At 37.7% G+C, this 26,434-nt stretch overlaps 2 protein-coding genes across 11 annotated transcripts in view; both read left to right on the forward strand.

Annotated features, from left to right (window-relative positions):
- The window catches only part of KIF6 (kinesin family member 6), a 157,510-nt gene extending 141,650 nt beyond the window's left edge, over window positions 1–15,860 (forward strand). For 2 of the 10 annotated variants that reach the window (XM_085055068.1, XM_085055069.1), the window contains exons 20-22: window positions 4,234–4,329; window positions 9,169–9,266; window positions 14,039–15,860. In XM_085055068.1, coding sequence (XP_084911194.1) covers window positions 4,234–4,329; window positions 9,169–9,266; window positions 14,039–14,118 — 274 coding nt within the window. In that variant the 3' untranslated portion in view covers window positions 14,119–15,860. The other 8 variants (XR_014850759.1, XR_014850760.1, XR_014850761.1 and 5 more) reach the window with 8 other exon arrangements.
- A 3-nt stretch (window positions 15,861–15,863) lies between these two features.
- On the forward strand, window positions 15,864–25,682 carry LOC146439348 (potassium channel, subfamily K, member 16-like). Its single transcript, XM_085055077.1, has 5 exons — window positions 15,864–17,058; window positions 20,886–21,000; window positions 21,520–21,686; window positions 24,009–24,174; window positions 25,459–25,682. Exons 1-5 carry the CDS (start codon window positions 16,846–16,848, stop codon window positions 25,680–25,682), a joined length of 885 nt encoding a protein of 294 aa, XP_084911203.1. The 5' UTR covers window positions 15,864–16,845.
- The last annotated feature ends 752 nt before the right edge of the window (window positions 25,683–26,434 follow it).

Here is a 26,434-nt window from a genome sequence, read left to right on the forward strand (position 1 = left end):
CAAGTCTGCAGAAAGTCTGAAAATGCATGTCAGGCTCAGCATTCCCTGTGTGCTCCCCTTCAGAATTCAAACCCAGCCTTTTGTTCTTCATCATACAGTCTTCTCCCACAATGGCTTTCATTTAAGGAATTTATCAGATCTTTGTCTATTCAAATTACTTCACTCACTGAACATTTAGTTTCAGTAGTGTTTAACTGTTATTGTATTCCCTTTGAATCATATAAATTTTAGATAGTTATTCAAATCTTATAAAAATTTTGGATTTTTTTCCTTCTCTCAGAAGGAATGCATTACTTTTTATCTCTGTCAGATCTTTCTTAACCTCACTCATTTCCTTTTACTGAATCTTCTTTGTTGTTTTCCAGCAAGCCCCACAATATGTTCAGTTTCAGACTCCTTGGCTGTCCTTTTTCTTCTTCAAAATCTTGCTGGCAGTTCAGATTCCCTTGGAGATATTTTCAGATAACTCTTCATGTTCTCTCATGACTTTAAGCATCAGATCTTTTTAACAATATTGTCCTGGATTGCAAAATTTACGCCCTATATTAATGCTATGTGAAACAAGATCCGTGTTCACGTATTTTGAAGCATTTTCTGTCTAATCATTCATTATTCCTTCCAATTTTCTGCAGTGTTACATAATGATAAAACATAATCTGGGAATAACATCATCAATTAGTGATATTTCAAACATTTTCACATTCTTTGGTAACAACTGGAACAATTTATCTATGAATTTACAAGTTAGGCCAAATCTCATTTTGTAGCCAACTACTGAAATGCTCAGCTTTTAAGCAGCTTGAATCTTTCCTGTCTGTACACAGAACATCTGTTCCCCTCATGTCCAAAGCTCAGATGACTGGAGAACTGCAGCTGAGGTTTTTATAACATTACAGAGGTTGCACACATTCAAATTTTCGCTTTCCATTTTAATCTACCTGATTTTCCATTATTTTTCAGCAGACAAATTACACATTCATACCATGATATGCATCATCTCTGCAGTTTCTCCATCTTGCATACTTGATGGAGCTGATCAGTCCATGGGACAGCTGTCTCTGGTCCTTGGGTTCCTACAGCAAGGGAAACACTGCTGTAACACTGTGTACATCTCAGTGACTGCTGCCCCATGCCTGACTGAGAAATACAAACCCAACAGAGGATTCCCCCCACCCCATCCAAAAAAAAAAACCAAAAAAATCCCCAAGTTTTCCACTGGGTGAAACTTCAGGTAAAAGGTTGTAAAAACAAACAGATATATAAAGTTGACAGACCATCTTTAATCTCCATAAAAAGCAGAAATTTTACTGAAGTTGTGAGGAAACAGTCTTTTGAGTTTTCCTAAATGCAACTCAAGATGAAATCAGATAGATTCAGAATTAAAATGGTGATTATACACTGTCAAAACAACCTGAATAATATTAGAGGTTAAAACTTAAGAGACAGAGAAAGAGAGAGGATTTATATACCTTGTACACCCACCCAAATCCAAAATGTGACCCAGCAGTGCCTGTTTGCACATTACAGAAATGTTGTTTGAATGGCCCCTCTAGAGATCTCTAGATCAGCCCCTTGCTTGAAGAAGACTGTCATCACACTAAAGGGGCTCAGACATGGTTTTGTTTGGCTTTGTTGAGCATCCTGAGATGTCCTGTCCTTCAGGCAGGGCACACAGAAAGGGCTATCATTACCACCACCCCAGCCTGGCATAAATGACTTTCCATTAAATTTAGAGCATTACTAGAAAATTTCTCATTTTGTGACATCACTGGAACATTATCTGACACTTGGATGAAGAAGGAGAGTCCTGACTTCTAAGAACAGGTTAGGAACAAGTTGCATCTGAGCATACAAACCACTGCGCAGCAAAATTACACTCTTTTGTCCCCTTATGATTCAACTTATCTTGCAATGCCAGTATCAGAGCTTCAGTATGAAGGATGCAAGTTATCCCCATATGTGGCTATGGGGATAGCCATAGCCATAGGTCTTTCCCGTGAGAACATTCTGGGTTTTTATAAACAAAGATAAAGTTTGGATGTTGTTGAAACAGTGTCTCGAGATTTGGACAGTTCAGGCCTGGCCAGTCAGGCCTAGGGGGAGGTTTCTGACTGACCAATCTGGGTGACCTCTGAAAAGTCTATATATATGTTGGATTCAAAATAATAAACCACTTTTTCTATGCCACGTTGAGAATCTGGGATCTCTTCTCTGCTGGCAGCTCAACAGCGACATCCATACAGACCATCCCTCTAGCCTAAGGATTAGAGAAATCTCTAGGATATAAAAAATCATGGATATGAGTAGTGCCAAACTGAGGGACTAATTTGTTAGATTAGTACACTAATTGTTAACCTCTGATGTCAAAGCAGAACTTTGAGTCATTTCAAAAAATAGCTATAAACTTCCTTATAAATTTCCTTAACTTGCAGGAGAACAGTTTGCATCCCACAGTAAAAATGTCTGGCTGCAACCCCACAGGCACAGGATAGGAGGTTAATGTCCATCTCTAAGCACAGTGATGTTAATGTCCTGGTTCTGGGCATTATCTCAGTCTAAGTGGGTTTTTTAATATAACCTTCCTTGGATGCCCAATTCTTCCAGAGCACCCTAAGGCAAGTTTTGCCATATTGTCCTTGGGTCCGGGAATCCACTTGAAAGTGACATCCCTGGAGTTCCAACCCTGCCACACCTGTAGTATCCAGGGCTTTTTAATCAACCTGGATCTAAATCCCCTTTCAAATAGGGATTTAACAATTTTGGATAATAATTTTATTTTCATTTCAATGAAAAAAAAGTAGTTCAAACATATAAACTACAGCAACTTAAAAATAAAATATTTTAGCTGACTCACAGTATTTGTAAAATTATACATTTTGTGCATGGTAAATAGAAAGCAAAGATTCTTATTTCAATGAAAAGAAAGGAATGAAAAAGAATCACATTAAGTCACATTACCTTACATTTGTTGTAGGCTAAGAATAGAGTCAGGGATGGTTGCTATGGTTTAGTTGATGTGTAGCAGTTTATTAAACCATGGTTATATGACTTGGATGCTTCAGTATCTCAGGGCACAGACACAGAGGCCTTTTAGAAAACTGAATTTAAAACACTAAATCACTTTGTTTTTAAGAACTGCCAAATCAATGGAAAAAAATGTTCAGGAAATCCTAAAGCAGAATGACGATATGAAGTTCCCAGATACTGTTAAACCACATGGTAGGTAATAACATCACACATCCTTTCTAGCTCTTGTAATGTGTAGGTGTAATAAAGTACAGAATATTATTAACATTAAATACAATATTGCTTTAGTTGAATTAGGCAGGTGTGAATGGTGTGGGACTCGAGGAGTTAAAGAGAATCATTCAGCAAACCTGGATCTGTTCAACTGAAAATGACTTATACTCTTGGGCACAATATCTTCTGCAAAACTGAACCTGGCACAGTGTAATACAGTAAAATTTTAGTAATAAATTTCTTTCCTTTTTCAAGTTCTCTGCCAGAAACATCAATTCATCAGCCAACAATGAACAAACTACTGCAGAGTTAGAAAAGCAAGAACTTGCCAATCCTGCCATCTACTGGAAAACTCCTTACACTGAGTAACTCAGTTTTTCCACTCTAAGATTGGCACTGGATCTGGCAGTATATGCAGCCCCCGGGAAAAGTACAGAGTCCCTAGATATCCAGTGGCAGAAAACTGCCTCTCCAACAGTGAGCTTCCTTGATAATGATATCTGCAGGGGCAGGAATGCACAACAGCTGTTTGCAATATATTTGGCTATCATCAACAAGCCACATCCCAAAGTCCTCACTGAGTTTTTATCCAGTCTCTCACTGATTTTGGTAAAAATTTTGCCTGACTAAAGAAAGAATGGAAAATGAGCTAAGGCCTCACTTGGCTAATAGTCAGTTTAGGAGCTAAATATACCATTACAAACTCTACATTGGATACATCAAAGTGCTTTACAAGCTGAGCTTAGAAGGCAAATACTAAAAGTATAATATTTATGAAATTATTTTTCATTCTTTCATAGCCACATTCTCTATGTAAACCTAATCATCATATGGATTAAACTGAAAATCTTCTTCCATTAAACAAGTGTTTTATATAAATTTGAGAAATTTTGAAAAACATCTTTATAGTTACTTAGTGTATGTATTAATATTCCCTACACAAGGGCTATATTCTTTTATTTCCTTAATTTTCCTTCATTTCTTCATTTCCAGTTCCAGGGTTTCAGACACCACAAGAGACAGCCCTTATGAAGATCCAGCTGTGAAAAACAATTTAATGACTTTTAGTGATGAAACTTTAAAAACAAGGTAAGAAGTGTACCTGGGTTACTTAGAGGAAAAAGCAAAGTACAAAGTAATATAATGCCTTAATGATCCTCCATCAGTCTATTTAAAAACAATCTCCTTGAAACATAAACATTTAAAAAAAAAATTGCAGATTTTCCTCCAACTTCCAAAACAGCAGCAGGCTGCTACATAGCTTCACACCTACATAGTCTGCTGCATTATCAGCGTTAAAAAGGTGGTTTCATGTTTTACCTGAGGCTTTTTTCGCTATAAGCTTATGAATCTTCATGACTGTGTCTTCTCTGCCTTCTCAGAGAAAGGGACTCTGAAAGAGTAAATAAAAACATTTGAAAAGAAATCAGAGTATGTACATGTTGCAGAACTGTAGGATGCAGGAACTAGGCAGAGATCTTTTCATACTTGTGATTTTGTTCTTAAAATACTTTCTAATCTCCCTCCCACAAATTATTCTATTAAAATAAAATGGCAACAGTTTCAGGCTTGGCAAAGGTTATATGTCATGTTTTCTCAGAAGAGGTACTGCTTTGTGAAAATTAGCTTAGCAGGTTAACAGAAACTACTGGTTTTTTGAGCTTCTCTAGTTTTTCTAGTGTGTTTATTTCCACGTTGTTTTCTCCCACTGAAATATTATGCCAAGTCACTCTACTTCTAAAAGTTATATTCTTATTGTGCTCAACAGTTCTGGCTATTAACACACTTAGGAAAATATGGTCAAGTTACTGTTTTTCCTACTGCATTAGTAAGAACAAATCACAAGGGGCTTTTTCTTCCATTTTCCAAAACAATCCATTTCTATAAAAGAGAAAAATAATGGAAAATTTCATCCCTCAGAACCTAATGTTTTAAATTGCATTTGGGTTTAAGAAAACCAGAAGAAAATAGAAGCTAAATGGAATTTAGAGAGTACCTTCTCAAATGTGCTGTCAGTTTTTATTTTTTATATTGTTGTTAAAAAAATTAAAATCAATCAAGAATAGTCCTTTATTGGTGTTCTGCAAGCCCTTCATAAATTACATGAAAAGAGGGGAGATTTAAGTTCTTTTTTTCCATTTTGGTTCACTGATTCAGTAACTGAGAACTTAATTAGTAGCACAAAGGTAAGGATATCAGACTGATATCAGTCTTATATCAGGCACACAAACCTCCTGCTGCTACAGTCACTAAGGAACAGTGAAAATACGATTACAAAGGTAGGTTATGTACCAACAAAGTTTTTCCCTTTGGTTTCTCTTGTTCCATATTGTAATTTTTTGTCACTGTATTTCTCATCTCACTGGTTGTGCTTAATCTTAAGGTTAAAGATGCAGGTGAAAATTCTTAAGCTTTCTCAGTTGGTTAGAACAGCTTCATTGTATTGCATCATCTCACACCATCAGGAGGTCTGTCAAAAGCAGTGCTAAGTCAATGATTTAACTGCATAGATACAAGCGTTCAGCTGGGACTGGAGACTCAGCAGCACAAAGGATTTGCATCTGTCAGTAAATGTCATGAATGCCATGTGATTTTTTACTTCTGTGTATGTATGAAAACTTAATTCCCCCACGGTAGGCAAAAATTCTGTTGATCTGTTCAAATGTACTGCAGCCTGAAGAAAGCACACACGTGGCATAGACACATTCATCATTTCCTTGGTAAAATCACTGCATTAGGCTTTTCCACTTGCAAGTAAGTCCTTGACTCAGCAGTACAACATTTTAACCCTTTGTGAGAGGTCTATAGCTGATAAGCATGTAGCCTTCGCACACTGAAGAGGGAGTGGCTAAACTTAGGAACCTACCTGAGACCATTAAGAAGTCTTGAGATCAATTCTCCACTAATTGTGCCATTTCTAACAATGTATCTGAAGAACAAAGTCCTCCATGGTGAAAAAAGAGGAGATAGAAAAATTAGCCTTCTTACTCACTTGAATCCACAAGTATACTTTCTTATTTCAGGACCCCACCAAGTTCAAGTACATCTATTCCTCTGACTGGAGACAGCAAGGCTGATGCTGACATCCTAGCTTTCATTAAAGCAAGACAGAACATCCTGCAAAAGATAGGTAAATCCTGCCAAAAAATAGGAAGCCAAACCAGAATCTCCAGTACAGCATTTTAAAGCCAAAATAGCTTTAGTCCACATTATACTGACACAAGTGAGAACTGATTCTGGTTTCAGTTATATTACATTATGTTCTCAGCTGTTCTAAACACTTGAGGTTCTTCACATGTATTTATCTAGTAGCTCAGTGCTGCAGTGCAAAGTGCAAAGAACAGTCTGGGGCATGCATGGCTGTGCAACCTGTACAGTATATTATTTTACCCTTAAGTAAATGCATTTTAATGTGTTTTTTTGATGATTAAAATACTTCCAAATTTTTCTGTATAGCTTTTTTTTAAACTATCTGGCCTGGTTTTAATTTTGCATTAATTTAGTTGTAACAGCTGACACCAAATAAAGATTACTCAAATGATTGCACTGTACCCCTGCCTCAGGAGGCAGACTGCCCCACTGTGCCTAGCAGAGTATGTCCTTAGCAGGTATTTCACTATATCAAGTCTAATGAAACTTTCTATGAGTGTTTGTCATCAAATCAGATGCCAAGAGCAATCATAGAATTAATAAATATAAAATAATAAAGTTCACTCTAGAGTGTAGATAAGTAAAATTGACAGGAAGCATAAAGCAGTAAACAACAGTGGCACTGCAAGGTAGCCTAAAAGTAATTTATCATGATGAAGAAAAATCACCCGTGGTTTTCTTTTTTTTCTTTTTTTCTGAATAATAGTTTTTAGTGGCAGCAACCAATTAGTCAGAATATGAGAGTGTTAGTGGTTACTGAAGCAATAACTTTCCATCAGCACTTCTGTGCTGATGACAGCATTTTTCAACAAGCTATCAGCACCTGGCAGATGGTGTTAGCACTGTCACAAAGTGGGCCTTTGGTATCACACTGCTTATCAGAAAACTTGCAGGTAAACACACACGGGCTGAAAAAACAGCCCCCTGCACTCATTCAAAGCAAACAGCACGCTTAGGCTTTGGGATCCCTTTTGTCTTTATTTAGAAAAGCTGTTGTCAAGTTTCTTCTGCAAATGAATTTAAGCTGGATTTATAGGCAGCTCATCAGAAGAAGGTTAGAGATAAATGTCTTACAATAAACATTTCAGGCCTTCAGAAGGTCCAAATCTGACTCAACCTGTGACGTAAAGTAATGTAATTAACAAGCGCACATCTTATCCTATGATCATCTCCTAAATCACGCCATATCAAGAATGTCTTTCTCAAATGCCTTTTCCATCCTGATTGTTTTCAACCACAGGCTGTTGCCTGGCATCATCAGTCAGTTTCAGAAAGGACTAGACATTATGAAAATTGACAGCTATTTAGACCCCAAGTCATAAAATGTATTCTTGCAGAACAAAGGACAATCAACATTTTTTAAATTGTTCTGAAGTTCAGTTAGACAAGATGAGCTGCCCTAAGTAGATAAAAAAGGAATGGCGTAGCATTTGATCATCCTGGCAGTGCAGGGCTGGATGACTCAACCAATTGCTAAGCATAGGCAGAACAAAAAGGTAAAGAGGCTATGTCAGTTCGACAAACATGTAGGGACCTGATGTGTCATAGACAAGAGACAGCTCAGCAGCAAGTTCTGAGAAGGATTTGGAGTCAGTCTAGCTGATAAAAGAAGGCTTTTCTTCCTTGTGAGGAAAGGGAAAACCTTCTGGATGTGAGGGATGGAGCCACTAAAAGCAGGAACCACTGAGCAGATAAGGTTTATAAATTCTAATTTCGCAAAGTGAAGGAGGAGAACTGAAGGGTTTTCATTTAGGGGACAGGGATGGGGGCTATGATGTCCCCATTTCTGGCCCCAGAAAGAAAAGCTTTCAGATGTAGAGTTAGGTAGAGAGGAAGAGGAAAAGAAGAATGTACTCTCAGTTCAGACTTTGAGGGAGAAAACTTATGTGTCATCAGACTCGTAATTTTTCCTCAAGAAATTTCAAACATATACAAAATAAACCAAAGAGAAATTATTTGCCCAGAGCCATTAAGCTGAGTCAGACACTTTCACATAGAATCTAAGTGTGCTGAGTGCCAGTTTGGTGCTCTGTTGCTTCCGTACCAAACCCTTTTCAGCTGAGATGTTCAATAATCATTTCTACATTTGCATGCAAATGTATTCACTCTCTGCATGACTGTTACACACACAGTGCCCTGCAGGAAACAATATGAGGAAGCATAGGGTCAGCCAAACCAAAGTCTGCAAGGCTTCAAAAATGTCAACATCCTTACTGCTTTTTCCTTTATTGATCCTGACCCTTTCAAACTGTTATATCAGTATCTTAGAAGCAAACTGAGGGCCCTACTATACATTGGCTGGGAAGAAAGAAAAAAAAAAAATGTGTGCAGAAGCCAACAGAGTGGAAAATAAGTTTCATAAATAGAAAGCATGGGAATGCTCAATATCCTTAGTGACAGTAATGCAGGGGTGGGAATGAGAGGTCTCAGTAAAGATTACCTCAGGGATTGTACGTTATTAGCTTTTGCTTTCTAAACAGAGCGGAATTAAAGCAGGTACATTCATAGGGCCTTGCTGGGATTGTTAAAGCATTGTAATAACTACATTGGAAAGCTTTTTAGAAAAGGGCTGCTCTGCAAACATGCTTTTGATGCCATGCTCAATCTTGGGGTAGAGAAAGGAAAATACAGAAGACTAGGTGTATGGTTTTTGTGTCTTAAAAGATTTAAATTAAAGAATCTTTTTTTTCTTTCTTCTGTTTTGTGCTTTTGAAGTTTGTTTTAAAACTGACATTGCAACCTGAAATGCAGTCTAATGTATTCTTTATCTCCTTTCAGGCTTGGGGAACAAGTGAAATTCTTGTTACTATTTCCTTTTAGAAACAGGGAAAGACCTTTATTCTTTCCCTTCCTCTTCTGTGTAGAAACAGGTACAAGTAAGTACTTCAGATGTACAGGTTTAATTGGTAAAGGTATAGAAATTATTTTTCATTGACAGCAAAATCCATTGCTCTGGCAAGAGATATTTGAGTATTTGCACTCAGTATCTTCATCTTGCATTAACAAAACTGAAACAACTAATCAGGAGTTTGCTCGATTTGTTTGTTCATGAGAATTCATTGTATGTTTCTAAATGTTAAAATTATCTAATGTATTAATGATCTTATACAACTTTAATCTGGAAAACACTTATTACTATTGCTAGGGGGTTTTTGCATTGATTTGCATTAGACTTTATTAATTACACCTATTGAACATCAAGAGATATCTGTTCAATAATACTAGTTATCTGGGTTATAAAATTCCATTAAATTTCATTTGAGATTTTTCCCCCCCAAAGAATAACAGTTTTCATGTCATACTATTAGAATACTGATATTGCATTGTAATATAAAACCAACTTTATTTTAGAAAGTAATTCTAGAGTTCAAAATTTCCCAACTGTTTTCTTTTTATTTGAACGGATTAAATGTTATGCAAAATGCACAACCTCCCAGAATTTACAGGTTTCAGAAGAAACAAGTAGACTTAATACTCTTAAAAAATAGAACAAGGCAAAAGTTCAAAAACACAAATGAGATGTGAAAATTTAAATGCATTTATATCTTACATAAAATGGAAGTTCACTATTGACTCGGTACTACTTTATCCGGTAATATCCAGTTATGAAACAATTTTTTTTACACATCAAACTAAAATAAAAAAATGCAATGCAAAATACAGTCTATTTCTCTGAGATATACATACTACCATATTGAAGCTGTCAATTTTCATGCTAGTGATAATCTTATAGTCATGCATTTAGAAGCATATGGGTTGTTCACATTAAAATAAAACAATATATTGGCAGAAGTCACATATCCTCAAGGATATATATTTCTTTAAATTGCTGATATTTAATTCTTTGTCAAATTCATAATTATACAGAAGTACATGGTGAATTGCTGTGTTCAAACCTACGGAAGATATATATTTGCCAAATTAGCAACTAATATGCAATCAATTTTAAAATATTAAAGTTATACCTTTTTTTGCATTTTAGTTTTCTGTAAAAGTCAGCACAGATACCATAAAAATTGGTAAGCTTTAGAAGAATTTAGTATGTGCAAACTGAGACAAAAGTCAGATCTACTTTTGCTTTGAGAAGAGTTCAAGGATTTGGTCAGAAGTGCAAAAATCCACAGGCCTTCTCCCTTTTGTATGTCTGCTTTGTTGGAGATTATATTAAAATGTCCTCTTTTCAGAATTTTTATCTGTCTGTCATTATTTTTCTTTTCTCACTCAGTTATATATAAACTCTGTATTAAATAAACACTGTATAATTGTTCATACAGCTTTGTTGAGAAGGCTAAGGCCACATTCCTGCTTCCATCCAGCCCTGCTAGCTGGAGAAGAGCCACAGGTTCCACAATGTTGCTGCGTGAAGCAACTGTCTTTTTCTGTTTCCAGTAAAATACCCGTTGTGGTGAATTTATTTGAAGGTGGCTATAAGAGAAGGTGGCTACTGGTCCAACATCTCCTTCCTTTTGACATTGAAGCATTTCCAATAGCTTTAAGTAACTGGTTAAAAGAAGGATCTCAGTGCTATCTTCATATGAGCTATGTGATGCTGCTACTACATGATGATTCAGTGTTCTGTTCTCAGTTTGGCACACATTTCACTCACAGGGAGAAAATAATTCCTTGCTCTTCTGTTTCAAAATTCTCTGGCTTTTTTTCACACTGTTGCAAATTTGGTGTGAAATTCTATCACTGTCAACAAAGTAGTATCTGATTGGCAAAATAATCTAATCTATACCAGACACTTAAGAGCTTGGATGAAAGTGCATCCAGTAATAGAAAACCATATAAATGTGTAAAACCATATAAATAAATAGAAAGTAATTCTTGCATCTTTTGAAAATTTTCATAAGATCATCTGGAAAGAAAGATTTCTCATTTAGTAAAAAATAGTCTTAAAACATAAAGCATTCTCTTCTTTAAAAAAGCTGTCTCTCTCTTCAAAAATTGCCTTTTGAGTTCACAGGAAAATTCAGGTTGGAAATTATCTCAGCAGATCTTTAATCCTACCTCATCCTCAAAAAGCATCAGCCACAAGATCAAATCACGCTGCAGAGGGCTTTGTTCAGTGTGGTCTTGAAAACATCCAAGAATGGAGACTGCTAATCCCTTCCTAGCAATTCATTCCAGTGTTTGACTGTCATCATGACGAAAAAGTTTTGCCTTATGTCTAGCCTGAGCTTTTCTTTTTTGCCATTATCTCTCTTCCTCTCACAAGCCACACTGTCAAAAGCTTGGTTAGAGCTTTTGATAGCCTTCTCTCTGGTGTTGGAAGGCTTCTGGATCTCTTCTCTAAGTCTGCATTGCTTTGTGAAAGCATTTATTGCTTCAAGAAATTTTTGTTGGCCACAGACAAAATTCCTTCTGTTAATAATCTCTCTTCATATAACGTCAAGATTAATTTGAAATAACCCAAGCATTCACTACATTGAAGAAACAATCAGAGGCCCACATTTTTCCTGGTCTTGAATCCTTCCCAAGCCACCTGTAAAACAGCATTGCTAAGCATGGAGATGCTCATGTACATCTCACTCCAGTCAATTCACATGATATCTGGTTGGGTTTGGTTCAATGTTCATATGGTAAATACAATTTATTTGTTATCTGCAACCAGAATAAATCCAAGTATCTCTTTTTCTTTTTTTGGTGGAGATTTCTTGAGGAAGTAGCTCTGGAGTGTTAGATACCACACAGATATTCCTGGGATTAATTGATGGATCATCTCATCTCATCTCTTATTTCAACACATTTCCAATCTTCTCTGTAGTTAATATCAGAAGAAAATATACATCCTCTGGTGTGTTACAGCACTGTAGCTTCTGGGAAGGCCAGGATATGACCCAGATTTACAGTAAAGGCAAAGGGGTCTGTTCTCATTTATGTTGAACCTGCCAGGGCTCTGTACACAGTCTGGACCTGTATTAGTGAAACCCTTCAGTTAACCAGGTTTTGGCTCGGGCATCTCACTACTTGCTTGCCACTGCAGCTTTCCAGAGACCTCCAAGAAGAAAATGATATAACCTTATGTTGAGTTTCTCTTTCTTGTAAGATGGACATGCCCTAATTCAATCTCCCTCTGTCACTCCTGCATTTTTTAAGAAAGAGGCTTTGAAGTGGAGTAATGAGATTCACTCATTAATAAGAGTGTAAGTATATAAGGTAATATATACTTGCCCAGTTTAATCAGTCACAGGAGACAAGTGTTTTATGTCAGTAGTATAAACTGAGAGCACTTCAATGTAAGAAAATGTTAAGATCTTGTAAAAGTTTCCTGTACCAAACATGCAGCTGGTGAATATGGATGCGAAGAAGATGAATATATGGGAATGCCTTGTTACATACAGCATATTTGGTAGCTCTATATAGAATTTGTCTGTCTTTTCAAAGTGCATTTTTAATAACCACAACAATCAAACTTCTGGTTTTATATTAATTCATATGAATCACTTTCATTGTTGCTTTAATCAATGTTAAACGATCTTTTTCTAATAATTTTTTCTCTGTTTCACTTCCTGCAATGTTTACTTTGAAACCTTACCTATATGACAAGCAAAATAAATTGGATATTTGTAGTGTTTACTATCCATTCCTTGATTTGACACCACCACAATAAAACTGAAAATTCCTTTCCCCTTTTCCTTGAGGAAAATATCAGGAGTAGCATCTGAGATTTTCTGAAGGTTATCTTCTGTTCATTTTGGGGGGCACCTGCAGTGCTTCATTTTACACTAACAGTGAACTAAACAAATACTTGTATTTATGGGCTAACAGTAGATTTACTCAAATGCATTTATATAGATAAAGAACAGAATCAAGATCTACCTCCAATACAATAATTACAGAATTCAAGGAAACTTTTTTTCCTTCCTGTGGAATCTGTCTGAGAAAAATACTGTTGAAATCTTAGAATTCTTTATAATATTTATCTGAAAATGCTTCATGTTTTCACCTATGTGAACATAAATCTTAAAGGCAAAATGATTGGTTTCAATTTGGAGTGAGAACAAAATCAGAAGTAGAAAATTGCCAGATGGCAGTGTCATGTCTGAAGAAATGCAGTGGTTCTGTTATTTATATTTAACATGGTTCTAAAATAATTTCCTTAATTCTTCTCTGCAGTGCAGATTTAAAAGTCATTTAAGGAGCAAAAAACAGATTAAAATAATTCAGTATTTCCTTGTACAAACTTTTCAGGCTGAAATGCATAGTATTTGGAAGAATGAATCCCTGGACCTTTGCATCCACTTTGGCAACTACTGTACAGAGACATTTCTACCAGAAAAACTAGTCCAAAAATCATTCTGTATCAGAAGTTTGAGAATAACAGGAGCAGCCAGGGTATCTTTCAACTATTTTACTACTTAATTTAGAAACAGCTTATTTGTATCAATGTAAATTATACTTCTGATCACAATGGTATTTTTCTGACTTTTGAAACTAGTGAGGAAAGAGCAAACCATGTCAGTTATTTTTGGCCTATCTTTTATTTCATATCTATCCATGTTTAAGATTTGTTAGGGACTGTAAGAACAATAGATAAAGCAATCAAAGAACACTGAATCTTTTGATTTGCTCCAAGTAATACATGAAAAGTGATTATTACATTGATTGTAAACCAGGATGTCATTTTGTTATCTGTCCTTCCCAGAATGGCTCAGATTTTCTATGGGAAAAGCTGGATCCTATTGGGTCAGTCACACTGAAGAAGAAAGATTAGCGAAGGAGTAATCAAGGAGATCCTGTCTAGCCCTGGATTCAAAATATGTTTCATGAGAAGTCATTCCCTAGGTTTGAGACCAGATGCACTCTTATGTTCAACATTGGCAGGGAGCACTGGAAAAGCAGGACCTCAGAAGAACAGCCAACTTCCGAGTTCAGCTACTCTTGAGAAGTTCTTGCATTCCACACTTTTTGTTTCCAAAGTTTGTGAACTCAGGTTTTGTTTATTTTTCAATCAGAAGAGCATTAGAAAAGCAACAAGAGAAGTTAGACTAGAGAATGTGCTTTGTCATCCTGTCATGAAAAGGGATTTTCTAGTATTGTTATTTCAGCACATTGTATATTCTGTCTTTTACCTGGAAGCCAAATTTAATATCTGATGTGGTAAGCCATGCTGAACTCCCACTTCCAGATTCAGAAAACTCACAAAAATCATAAGTCTTCAGTTTACTTTCCAAATGTATATGTTTGGGTTTCTTTTTTCCTGTGGCAAGGCATAACTTCTGGGCTGCTGCACAGAATCTGGCTTTATTTGGTTCCTATATTGCAGCCTGACACTAGAGGGGGAAAGAACCAAACTAGTAGCAATAACTATAGTATAGGAACAAATAGACCTTGATGATGTTAGTGACTCAATTTGCAACACCCTCAGAAAATGAAGATCCCAAAAGTAAGACTGAGTGGATATTTTTTTCTTAACACATAATTAGACTGCAAAGTTTGTCAGCTGGAATGCATTGTTGATCTGAACTGAAACGAACAAAAAAGGACAAAAAACTGATTCAGTGCTGTATTTGTTCATTTATATCTTATGGTTTCATACCCTTAATTGTGAAATGTACTTCAACTGAGAAGATATGTCCCAGCCCAGCTGTGCACAATTCCATGGTTTGCATCCATTCCAGAAAACTAGCTGGCTGGCATTTTCCCAGCATGGTCCTATCAACACAGGTCCTATCAACAACACAGCAAACACCTGGATCTCCACCAGAGACAGCCCTGCTAGTACAACAACATAGGCTTGTCTACCCATGTCATTTCACTAGGAATGGAATCATAAGCTGTACCTTTTAGTTATGGAAGTCAGACACAAGAGTGAAGTTCTTGTTAGATACTGTGTGTGTAATTGTCTTCCTTAGCACAGACCAAGAGAAGCCTTCCATCAGTGATGATAAGCTGGATGTCTTAGTTGATTCAGAGCAGATTGCTTCGTAGTGTTGTTGCAGTGCTCAGTGGTGTCAATGTTACTATAACTTCCATCTCCCGAATGTTTTGCTTTTTCAGGTGCAAAGAAACCCCAGAGCACCAAGGCTGTGAGTCCTTGCATGTTGCACTTCCCTATTGAAATCTTTCTGTTCCCCCACTCACAGCTACAGAGCAGTCCCAGAAAAAGTCCAGGATGGTCTCCTGGGAATTATCCACAATAGTTTTCACTTTTCAGAGTGATAAGTGGACTTCTATTGCCAGTTAGTCATCCTCCTCTGGATAATGGCTGGCCCCAGGTTACAAGAACATTACAAATGGCAGGTCCAGGGATTTTCCCAGATACAGATATGAATGAAATAATTTTTTCAGTCTTTTTCTGTGAGTACTACCTCTTGTTTGAAGATAGGTGTAAAACCATCTGAATGCAAAGCAAAGTAGGGCTATCTACATCCAGAACATTTTAATGGTACGGGAGTGTAATAACAAAATTGCCCCCCCTAGCCACCTGGCCATCTTCCTCTCTTTGTGTGTGTGTGTGTGTGTGTGTGTGTGTGTGTGTGTGTGTGTGTTTGTTTTCTTTCAGAAGCAGTGTGACACAGATGCCATAAAACTCTTCCTACAGAAAAAATGCAAGCCCAGCTCATTTCCAGTGCATGATTGTTATTAAGGCTCCCATGAGTGAAACTCTGATACATTTTTAGCTAATGATTAACTTTAAGCCCTCCTTCCCCCTTATGTATTTGGATTAAAAGGGCAATACAGAGACTGAAAGCAGTAGGCATGAGTGGTTTATTCTCTAACTCTATGGACTAAAGGGTAGAGTCATCTGACAGAGTTCAGGAACAGTGGGCCAGGCAGTAAGGAGATTGATCTTACTAGGATTAGAAAAGAAAGAGGTTCTGTTGTGTGACCAAGTGGAATTCAGGATGTTTATAAGCTTCACCATGCTGGTTTTACTGGTGCCAGCAATGTTGGTACCATACAGACAGCAGCTATTGATTTTTCCATTTATTCAGCTCCATACTCTTCTTTCTTCTGGAAAGTCTGGTGTATTTAGAGAGTTTAGAGTATTTTCTTGCACAGAAGTCTAGTATTTAGAGTAAGGCTTTACCTGTCAAGACTTTAAGAGTCTGCCTGTGACTCTATATTCATATGACCTGGGGTAAGTCATATAACCACAGTTTTGATTCAGCTTCCCAGCCTGGAAACCAATATCAACCTCAGAGGGCTTTATTCATTTGATTGAGATCTTTGGATAAAAAGCTAATAGAAAAGAAACTCTATGATTCACACTCTTATTATGCCATAAATGTTCACCCTTTATTTTGCATAGAGAACAGATGTGGAAGGGTAAAATCTCTCTGTTAGTCTCATTTTGTAAGCCCTGATACCCTGATGTTCTATTGAGAAATTCTCAAGGGCAGTAGCTGGGGACATGAGTATGTGATTCCTGGGTGTTTTGGGTAGGTCACACCTTGGGACAGTAACCTAAGAAGTACTGAGCAGGGACTGGCAAGGGCACATAGCAGCATGCCCCTCCTAACCATGCACAGCCGGCAGATCAGCTGGACTCCACTGCTGGTTCTGGGGTATCTCTTTTACCTCCTCCTGGGCGCTATGGTATTCCAGCTGCTGGAGAAGCAGGCAGAGACACATTTTCGGGACCAGTTCCAGCTGGAAAAGCTCAAGTTCCTACAGAACTACACATGCTTAGACAGACAAGCCCTGGAGCATTTTGTACAGGTAAGAGGAACAGGTTCCCATTATTTTGTCTTAAGCATTATTTTCATTAGAAGAAATTATACTATTGGGGCCAAGCATAATATAAACTGATCAGCTGTCCATGATATTAAATATCTGACTTTATAATTAACTCAAGCCATTCCCACCCTTGTTTATCTTGATCTGTGGAACTTCTTTCTTTCCCCAGTCACGAACCCCAAAAATACATAAATCTGGTGATGCACTTGTGCTACATTGCAATAATTTCAACTTCATAGTTCTCATCTGTGTCATTAATTATTACTGGGAATTATCCATAGGGAAAAAAAAAACAAGAATCAAACCTAAAGAAGTAGGTTGCCCTTCCAAGGTTCTCCAGTCCAAATCTGTGCAAATTCTGCCCTTTTGTACTAGAAATTGTCTACTACCTTTGAAGATGGTCCTGCACTTTCAGGGATAAAGAAAAGAAAAAGTCAATGATCACAAACTGTGTTATCTGTTGCTCCTAAGAAGAGATAAATGGCTCTTGTTCAATATGGCTCTTGTCAATTAATGACATCTTCAATTACGTTTTAATCTTTTCTTCAAAAGTGGCTGGAGATAAATTACTAGACCTTTCCTGGTATTATAGATATATTCTCATACTAATATTTCAAGAACTGGATAGAAATCCATGATCTACCAGTTTCTTTGTGCTCAAAACTTACCGAGTTGCAGAGCTGGGTGCCTAAACAGTTTGAACTCTTTCTACCATGTCATTAAAACTGATAAAAACTCTAAACAATTTGTACTGCCCACATCAGAAGACTTCCAGGAAAGTATATGATTTTGATCAACAAAAAGCCCAGATTTGTATATGGATTTAAGTGAACAGTGTAGTTCAGATCAGAAAGGGTAGAAAAGGTGCCTGAACCTCTGTCTACAGTGCCAGTGTTCTGATTGCTGTGATATATTACTTGTGGAACATTGGACATTGGCCAGAAAATGACCAGAGCTTTCAAGAATTTACATGCCTAAAAACACGTCTTTTTTTTTCAGCTTCAGGACTTGATGGTATTACCTGTCCTTCACTTATTTCTCTGATAGTGATTGTAGAGGAGAAAACCCTAATTCTCATTCTAAACCTGTGATTCTTTATGGGATTGAAAGGTTTAGTTAAATCTGCACTGCCCTCAAAACCTTAGAGAAGGTCATACATGTCCAGATTTTTCTCTCTCTGACTTTAGTGGAGCTTTCTTAGCACTGCTGTGCCACTCAGAGAATCAAATTTTGCTGCTGTGTCGCTGCTGAATTAGTTTCACTTGTAAGCTGTTCCAGATATAACCGGCTGAGGGCACCAAATCATCTACAATGCACCAAGCTTCAAAGTGCTGAGACTTGGTAGTACTCAAGGTACACGTAAGTGCAGGATCTCTCTGACTCATCTGTTGCTTATAAGACCTGTTAAGAAATGTGTCTAACTCTTATTAATATTAGGGAATACTAGTCTTCCCATATTAAATCTCAAAAACTAATGCAGGGAAGCAGTTGTGTCTCTGCATGTTCTAACTGTATGGTTAAGGAGGTCTGTTCATCATGTCGCAAGTTCCAGTCTGAAAAGTCACAGTAGTCAGACTGTATGCCCATTCTTTAAACTTAAATCCTGAAATGTGAGATTCAACCCATATTCACAGATTTTTTTTTCCCTATCTATTATGACTAATGAGTTGCCACTGATAATTCATTAACTTTTTTGACTCCCCTGTGCATGAAACAAGTTCTTGCAATTTCAGGTCAATAAACTGCATTGGTTCTGGCTAAAACTGCCTAGCTGAGAGATGGCCCTAAGCTGCAGCTCCTAAAATGAGCAGCCTGGAGCTTTGGGAAATCCAAACTCTGTGATCTAATGCATCTCTGGTAAACATACTTTGGTCAGGAAATTATGCCCGTCTGACAGCACAACTGAAAAGCAGATGCATTGAGTAAGGAATCCCTGTTTTATGTCTGTACTTTTTCAGCCTCAAAGGTGTATATAAATATACACCAAAAGGACCAAATCCTTGTCTGTGAGCACAAGTGGCTGCAATGTGCATTGGCAGGGGGACAGGGGCAGAAACAGCAGGCAGTTTTTATTGTCTCCACATCCTACTGTAACTTAGTGTAGGTTTCATATTCTTACTGTAAATTACAGCACATTGCTTTGACATACTGGCTACTTCTCTCCCAAAGACAACAGCTCGTGTTCACCAACCATTCAGCAGCTGCCATAAGCTTCACCTGAGCTGGAGATTAAAGGATCCAGGAGCCGTAATTGTCCCACAGGAACCTGTTCGTTGGGCACCAGGATACCATTTCGAAAATTCATGGGGCTCTTTCATGGGGTTGTACTCAAAAGCAACAATTGGACCAAGAAAACTGGCCTTGTCAGACTGTATCTGAAAGGTTTGACATTCCAAGTTGCCTTACTCTTCCATGTTGGCTCTCATTATGTGAATGTAACTCCTCTGAACTCTGGAGCATTGAAATGCCTAGAACTGTCAAGTGTTCCTTACAGGGATAAGTTAAACCTGTGATTATTTCAAAATACTCACACCTCAGTAGTTTCTGTGTGTTCCTTCTAAGCAGCAAAAGAAGTGACTACAGAAAATTTGACATCTTGAATTCTTCTCATTCTAAGGCTTTTAATGGATAATGTAAAGTTCTTTGTCACATTGAAAAGAAGCTCTGCTGACACTTCAGTCATGAGGTCACATGTGATGAAGTCCAGCAGCCCTGTAATAAATCTGACAAATGCTGTAGAAGTTTTTACTGAAGGAATAGTATTAGCTGCTAAACTTAGGATACTCAGTCCACCAGTACAGATCAACTAATATTGCAGAACCTGTCCAAAATCAGATACCTTGTAGTGGGTATATTGATTAGAAATGCAGTCATTCTGGGAGAGGTTAATATTTGAATCAAGAAAGAGTATATTTTTGGTCTCATCCTTGTAGAACCCGCTAAAGCTGGGGTTGCTATTGAATCCTGCCCATGTCTTGCATCGTACAAATTCTTTAGAAGAGATGAACAAGTAATTCCTTCAGGCATTTTGCAAAATTACAAAGCCTGTGACCTGCTATGTGACAAACAGGGGGATTCTTAAAACCCCAGCCACTGAGCAGAGAGAAACCAGTCTCCTACAGATCAATCCTTGGGGACAGCAAAAGAACATAGTCTTCATTGAGGCTGCTGATCGGATATTTGATGCAGGAGCAGTAATTTTTTGGCACAGAGTAATTTTGGTCATATGGTAAGAGCTATCTGGAATAGCAGAGAGTATTTTATTAGTTAATCTTTCAGACTAGGAGAAGCCTAATAGTAATTGAAAATTATAAGGAAGTCATAGCCAAAAATAGTAATTCATCCTTACTAGTACTTACATGGAGGAAACAGAAATGAGCATGTTCCGCACGCTCCTGCCCGCAGACACAATTATACATTTACACATGCCTAAATTAAAAACTGGAATGAGATGACCAGATTACAGAAGGAGAGAAGAGGAATTACCTTTATTTTTCATGGCACAACTTCAATTTTTTCCCGCCATTTAATCACTTTGGGGAATCCTCCAGTCCCTTTCCCTCAGATTTCATCTAGCTAGGTAACCCATCGTACTTCAGTGACCATTTCTCCCCTAGCAAGAGTTCCAGGTTCCTGGCCAGCTCTATTTCCAAGTTTTGCCATGTCAGCAGAAGTTATTTTTAGTCCAGCTCTACCCTGTTGTCTACACTGCTTATCACCCTGCTTGCGCAAGATGGAAAACAGTATTTACTCATCTCTATTTCTGATATTCTTCCTTATCTTTGCTCCTTTGAATTTTTCCACTTCAGGTCCTCATGGAAGCATGGGAAAAAGGGGTCAACCCAGAAGGAAACTCTACAAATCCCAGTAACTGGGACTTCAGCAACTCCTTCTTTTTTGCAGGAACTGTTGTCACCACTATAGGTGAGGTACTCTCTTTCCTTAAAAACAGGGGTTTTCTCCAACTGTCCTATAAAGCCCCCAGAAATGTGTAATTGGTAGACAGTCAACTACGGTGGGTTACGGTTTCCTATTGGTTTCCAATTATGCCTGTTATTTTTATGTATCCAATATTTTATACTCAAAGAAAAGGTGAGTGCCTGCTTGGTACATGCAATATCATTTTGTACGTGGACAGTACATCTTTAGGTTGCTTTGAAACACTGTGTTGCATTCACCACAAAATCAGAGACCTATGGAAAGTTGCAGTAGCACCTGGAAGAGTAATATTTTTCATGTTTAATTTTCAGCTAGTAGTAGTGAATGCACAAGGCTTCATCATAAGCAATGGCAATTCATAGTTAGATTTAATTGCAGAAAATCATAGATTCACAGGTTCCTGAAGCTTAATGTAGTTGAGCTTCCAAGATTATGAACACTCCACGATGCCTGCAGCTTGACTGCAGAGCCTTTTCATGTAGTTGTTTTCTTTTTTTTTCCCAGGTTATGGTAACCTGTCCCCCAGCACGGTGGCAGGGCAGATCTTCTGTGTGTTTTACGCCTTATTTGGAGTGCCTCTCAACCTGGCCTTCCTTAATCAGCTGGGGAAAGGTCTCAATGCTCATCTGCTTACCCTTGAAAGATGGGTGCAAAAGCCAGGGCGTGCCCAGGTACAGTGTCAATTTTCCATTTGTTTCCACTATTTTAAAATAGCTGCTACTGCTGCTAGATTAGGTTTCCTTGTGTTAACCACAGCAGTTACATGGCCCTCTGTATCAGAAACTTGATACACTCCATTTACCTACGATAGCTTTAAAGCTATAGGCTTATCCTTGAGGGGCCCTCGATTTGCCTTTTTAAAACCTTACTCAGCAAAACCACGGACCTGGTGACCTTGGCAGAATACGTGCGTGTACACACATTGCCAAATCAAGCTCTTATTCTCCAGCTAATGCCAGCATCTATCCAGAGTCTAGCTCTACACTGTGCAAAGAAAACATTTTTTTATTGGCCTGCTAATCTGGCTGGAATTAGCTTTCCTGTTTGTGCCAGCAACTTAGCACTTCCTTCCTTTTCTTTTCTTAAAAAGCAAATAGTGCTTCTCTTTACTTACAGTGTAACAGCGAGTCATTGAACTAGTCCAGATGTTTTTTAATAAAAAAGTGCTGATAATGGAAAATACATGAATTACAAAGTTATTTATTACAAAGTTAGTGCATGCTTCTAAGAAAAGGTTCAATGAATTTAGGGAAAGGGGAGATTAAATACATGAGTTATGTTGAAACATTTCAGAGTTGTGGCACAAGTTTGTTTTTTTATATTTGTAAAATCTCTTGAGTCACTAGATTCTTTATCTACAGTGGGAAAGCTATAAAGGTACTGTCAAATGCAGACTTGGATTATACAAGCAAGAAATTCCTTTGCTGCATAACATATATCTGTACCCCAAATACGTACAGCTCTACCACCAGAAGGTTTTTCATGCTAGTGTAGCTGCATCTTTCCTGAGATTTCTAATAGCACACCAGGGATATGATCTTTTTTTCTCCCTTTTCACTCCTGAGTTGACACCTCATTTCTGACAGAACTCCTATGATCAGACAAAGGTTTGGAGCTGTATCTGCTTGTTTGGTCTGAAAAGATTATTCAAGGAATTTGGTTAATCTCCTTATAAACACAGTTTGCTCATGCTCTGGGAAATTATTTGCAATCAGTTCTTCATTGTTCCTGACTTATTGTTCCCTACATTATAGGTTTATGCAAGAAAGTTCTTAAAAGACAGGTTAAAAAGTAAAATTGTGCATTTTGTTATACATTTTTATGCAAGGTTTATTATGTAATTAAATGCTATTACAATACTGGAATGAGCTAAATGAGAACAAGTGAACTATATATCAGCCATAATCATGTCAATCAGTGATTAATTCTCAAACTGCTCTGCAAATGAGGCAAGTATTAATACAAAGCTAGAGACACGACACATAACACAGAAGTGACTTGTTAAAGTCACCCAGTCATCTCATGCCAAGTTTCTCAAGCTCAGAGCATTATTTTTTATGTGAGACAATTCAGAGAGAGAAATTAAAACATGATATCTGGGCCTTCCACTTTATAAACAGTGGTTTGCCTTTTCATGCAGTCACAATATGTTCATTAATAGAAAATCATGCTTTGGTTTGATTGCCTTTGAGGGCATTTTTAAATAATGGCAATGAGTTTGCATCAGCCCACACATCATTAGTCAAAAGCTCACCAGAATGTGTTCCCTAGAAAACCATGAGTTCCTGACCATCAATCCTAGACTCCTAAAATCCCTCCAGGACCCATCCACTGACCATTCTTTGTAGCTATCTACTGCAGCCATGTACACGATAAGTTGTCTCCCCGAAGACAGATGTTTGTCCTGAGAGGCACAGATCTGCCTGTGCTAACACAAACCAGTTCTGCTCTGAGCACTTCTGAGTTAAAAATGAAAGCAGGCAAACTGACTTCACTTAGGTTTCATCCAAACATGTTTTTGGCTGAGCTCTTGCAAGCCACTTTATAAATCTTTGGAAGCAGTCACGGTGAAAAGAACCCTAATTTGTTCTTGCCAATCTTTGTTTCATGAGTTATGCAGTACTTGGTGATTTTCCTCAAAGATAGGAGCTAGTTGACTGCAAGAGTATCTCCACTTGGATTGAAATTTTAAAATGAGTATTTCATTCCTATGGCTGTCATAGGAATGAAAATGTGACTCATTGCAAAAAACTTTCAAAAAATCCTCCTTTCTTTCTGAATTTTAAGATTTTTTTGTTTGTTTGTTTGTTTCATGATTAGCTGTAATATCTATGTGCAGTGAGCTCAGCCTGTGGTATATGTCTTATCATTCCTTTTTTTGCCATTGCTCCCAAGTGGAGTGGGTTTGTGATTGAAAAGTAAAACAGACCCAGCAATTTTGACAAGACAACTGCTCCATGCTGTTCAGCTGCCATCCTCCTCTTATCTTTTAGGTGGTTCAAACACTGGCAGTGGCCATCTTCCTGACCACTGGGACCTTGCTTTTCCTGGTGTTCCCACCATTAGTCTTCAGTTACGTAGAAGGCTGGAGCTATGGAGAAGGCTTTTACTTCACCTTCATCACCCTGAGCACCATTGGATTTGGGGACTATGTAGTAGGTAAAAAAAAACATGAGCTGGACGGAGCATTGTTGAAATTCATTACTCTAATATAAAACTAAATACAGGGAGCATAGGTATCTATTCCACTACAGATCTGGTACAAGAGTGAGCTTGGCCAGACTGGTAATAATGAGCTAATATATTATAGGACATGAGCATTTTTCTCAACAGCCAAGCTGAGTCACCCAACTCATTTCACACATGCCACTGAACACCCATTCAGCAGTGTCCAGGCTGGTACAAATGTTATCCAGAGAGACAAGTAGAATATAAATAAAATTCCTTTTTCAGTGTTAAGCCTTTGAACTACCCTCTCCTCGCAGTGATTTGTTTCAGCAAGTGCCTACCATTCCCAAAAACAAATAGTATAAAATATTAAATAATCAGTACTTAAAATGGGGAGAACATTACTGACAACCACAGGATGCCTCTGAATGAAAATAAACCCAGTGACATTATGTAGTCTTTAGACCTCTGAATTGAGAACATCATGCTAGGGACATGTGAGGGGCTGTTTTTCCACACACTTATTTGACCAAATGCATAATCTTAACAGATTATTTTTAATGTGTTTATTGGTTAAAACCAGTAGGGTCTTTTACTACACAAGTAATGGTTCTCCTCTCCTAGAGGTCATATCTGTGTCCTAAAAGGAGATTAAAAAAAAATCCCATGTTGAATCTGGCACTATGGAGTTTCATGATGATCTGAATGACAGAGACTAAATGAATAGCTGGAATGCTGTCCTGTGGCTGTATCAGCTGCACTGATTGTCCATGTTGTGGAAATATCAAACCAGGCATAAAGATTCTCATAACCACTTAATTTAAATGGCTCCATTTCCCATATTATCCAAGTGATTGTGAATCCCAGGTACTGAGGTATATCACCCTCCAGAAAGCAATCACTATATCACTAAATTGTAGCTTTCTAAATCATCTGAGATCTGCTATGCACCTCTTGAGTAAAATATAGTTAATATGGATTCAGCATTTAATTTCCAAGATTTTTTTCCTTTGTTGTTGGTTAGGAACCATTGACTATGAGCCTAGGTATGGCTATTTTTATTATACAGCCTTAGCTTCAGGGATTTGATGCCAACTGTGCTAAACTTAACCTGAGAGCTGTCAGGAAAAAAAATTTAAAAATCTATCTGCGGATAGATCACACAAGCTCATTAACACATACACGTTTTCAAGGGCTGGCAAGGGTGTATGAGTATGTATGTTTAGCAGACCAAAGCTGCCAAGATAAATACACAAATTTTCCTGGATTTTTCAGGCACGAACCCCAACAAGCACTATATCCCCATTTACAGGAGCCTAACTGCGATATGGATTGTTTTTGGCTTGGCTTGGCTGGCTCTGGTCTTCAACGTGGGAGCTGACTTGATGGAAAGATTCCTTCAGCTAAAGTGGCACAAGTCTGACTTAAGCTTGGCAGAAGGAGCCACCACCAAATTGGAAGATGAACCTGAGCAGCCTAGAATCCATATCCCTAGCTGAGCAAGGTACAGAAAAAGCAGTCTTGAAACTGTATCTTTCATCTGTATCTCACACTAAGCAAGCCCTGTGCATAAAGGACTGAACCACAGGTTGTTTCCTAGGACTGTTTCCTAAGGAGGAAATGTTTCAGATACATGGACATTTCCACACTCTGTGCAGGCATCAGCCAATTAAAAGCTCTATGGGAGGAGCATTCATGGTTATACAACTGTCCCAGTATTCATTCTACGCTTCTCACTCTAAGACAACTTCCCCTGAAGTAATCAATTACTATCCTTTCTCTTTCTCTAGTGGGATTCAGTTCTTATGGTCACTCATTTTCAAAAAAAAAACCAAAGTGACTGCCTCCCAGCTTCAACAAGAAGTCATGTCACCAAGAATCCCAAGTGGAAAAAGTCAGGTACAGAAATGTTTCTTCACTTCCAATCAGAAAACAAGCAAAACCACAGAGGAATATCATCAGTAATGAATACCTGCTTAATGATATCCATCCAATTGAGATTCAGTGGATATTGTCTGAAATGAGCAGCTTTCTTTAAAAAATTGTGCATTTCTTTATTTCCTGGGCTAAAAAGCTTCTCTTTTAATTTTGAGGAAATTATGTATCTGTTCAGCACTGCCTGGACTGTTACAATTCATCTCAGAGAGAACTGCCAGCTCAAAGCAGGCCCTTATCACAGTTCATTTCACAGCCACTTGAAAACAGCACTTTAAACCAAGTCTAAAAGCAAGCAGACTTCCTTATTTCCAGG

The sequence above is a fragment of the Lichenostomus cassidix genome, chromosome 3 (assembly GCF_008360975.1).
Source record: "Lichenostomus cassidix isolate B80296 chromosome 3, HeHo_3.0, whole genome shotgun sequence".
Taxonomy (NCBI): domain Eukaryota; kingdom Metazoa; phylum Chordata; class Aves; order Passeriformes; family Meliphagidae; genus Lichenostomus; species Lichenostomus cassidix.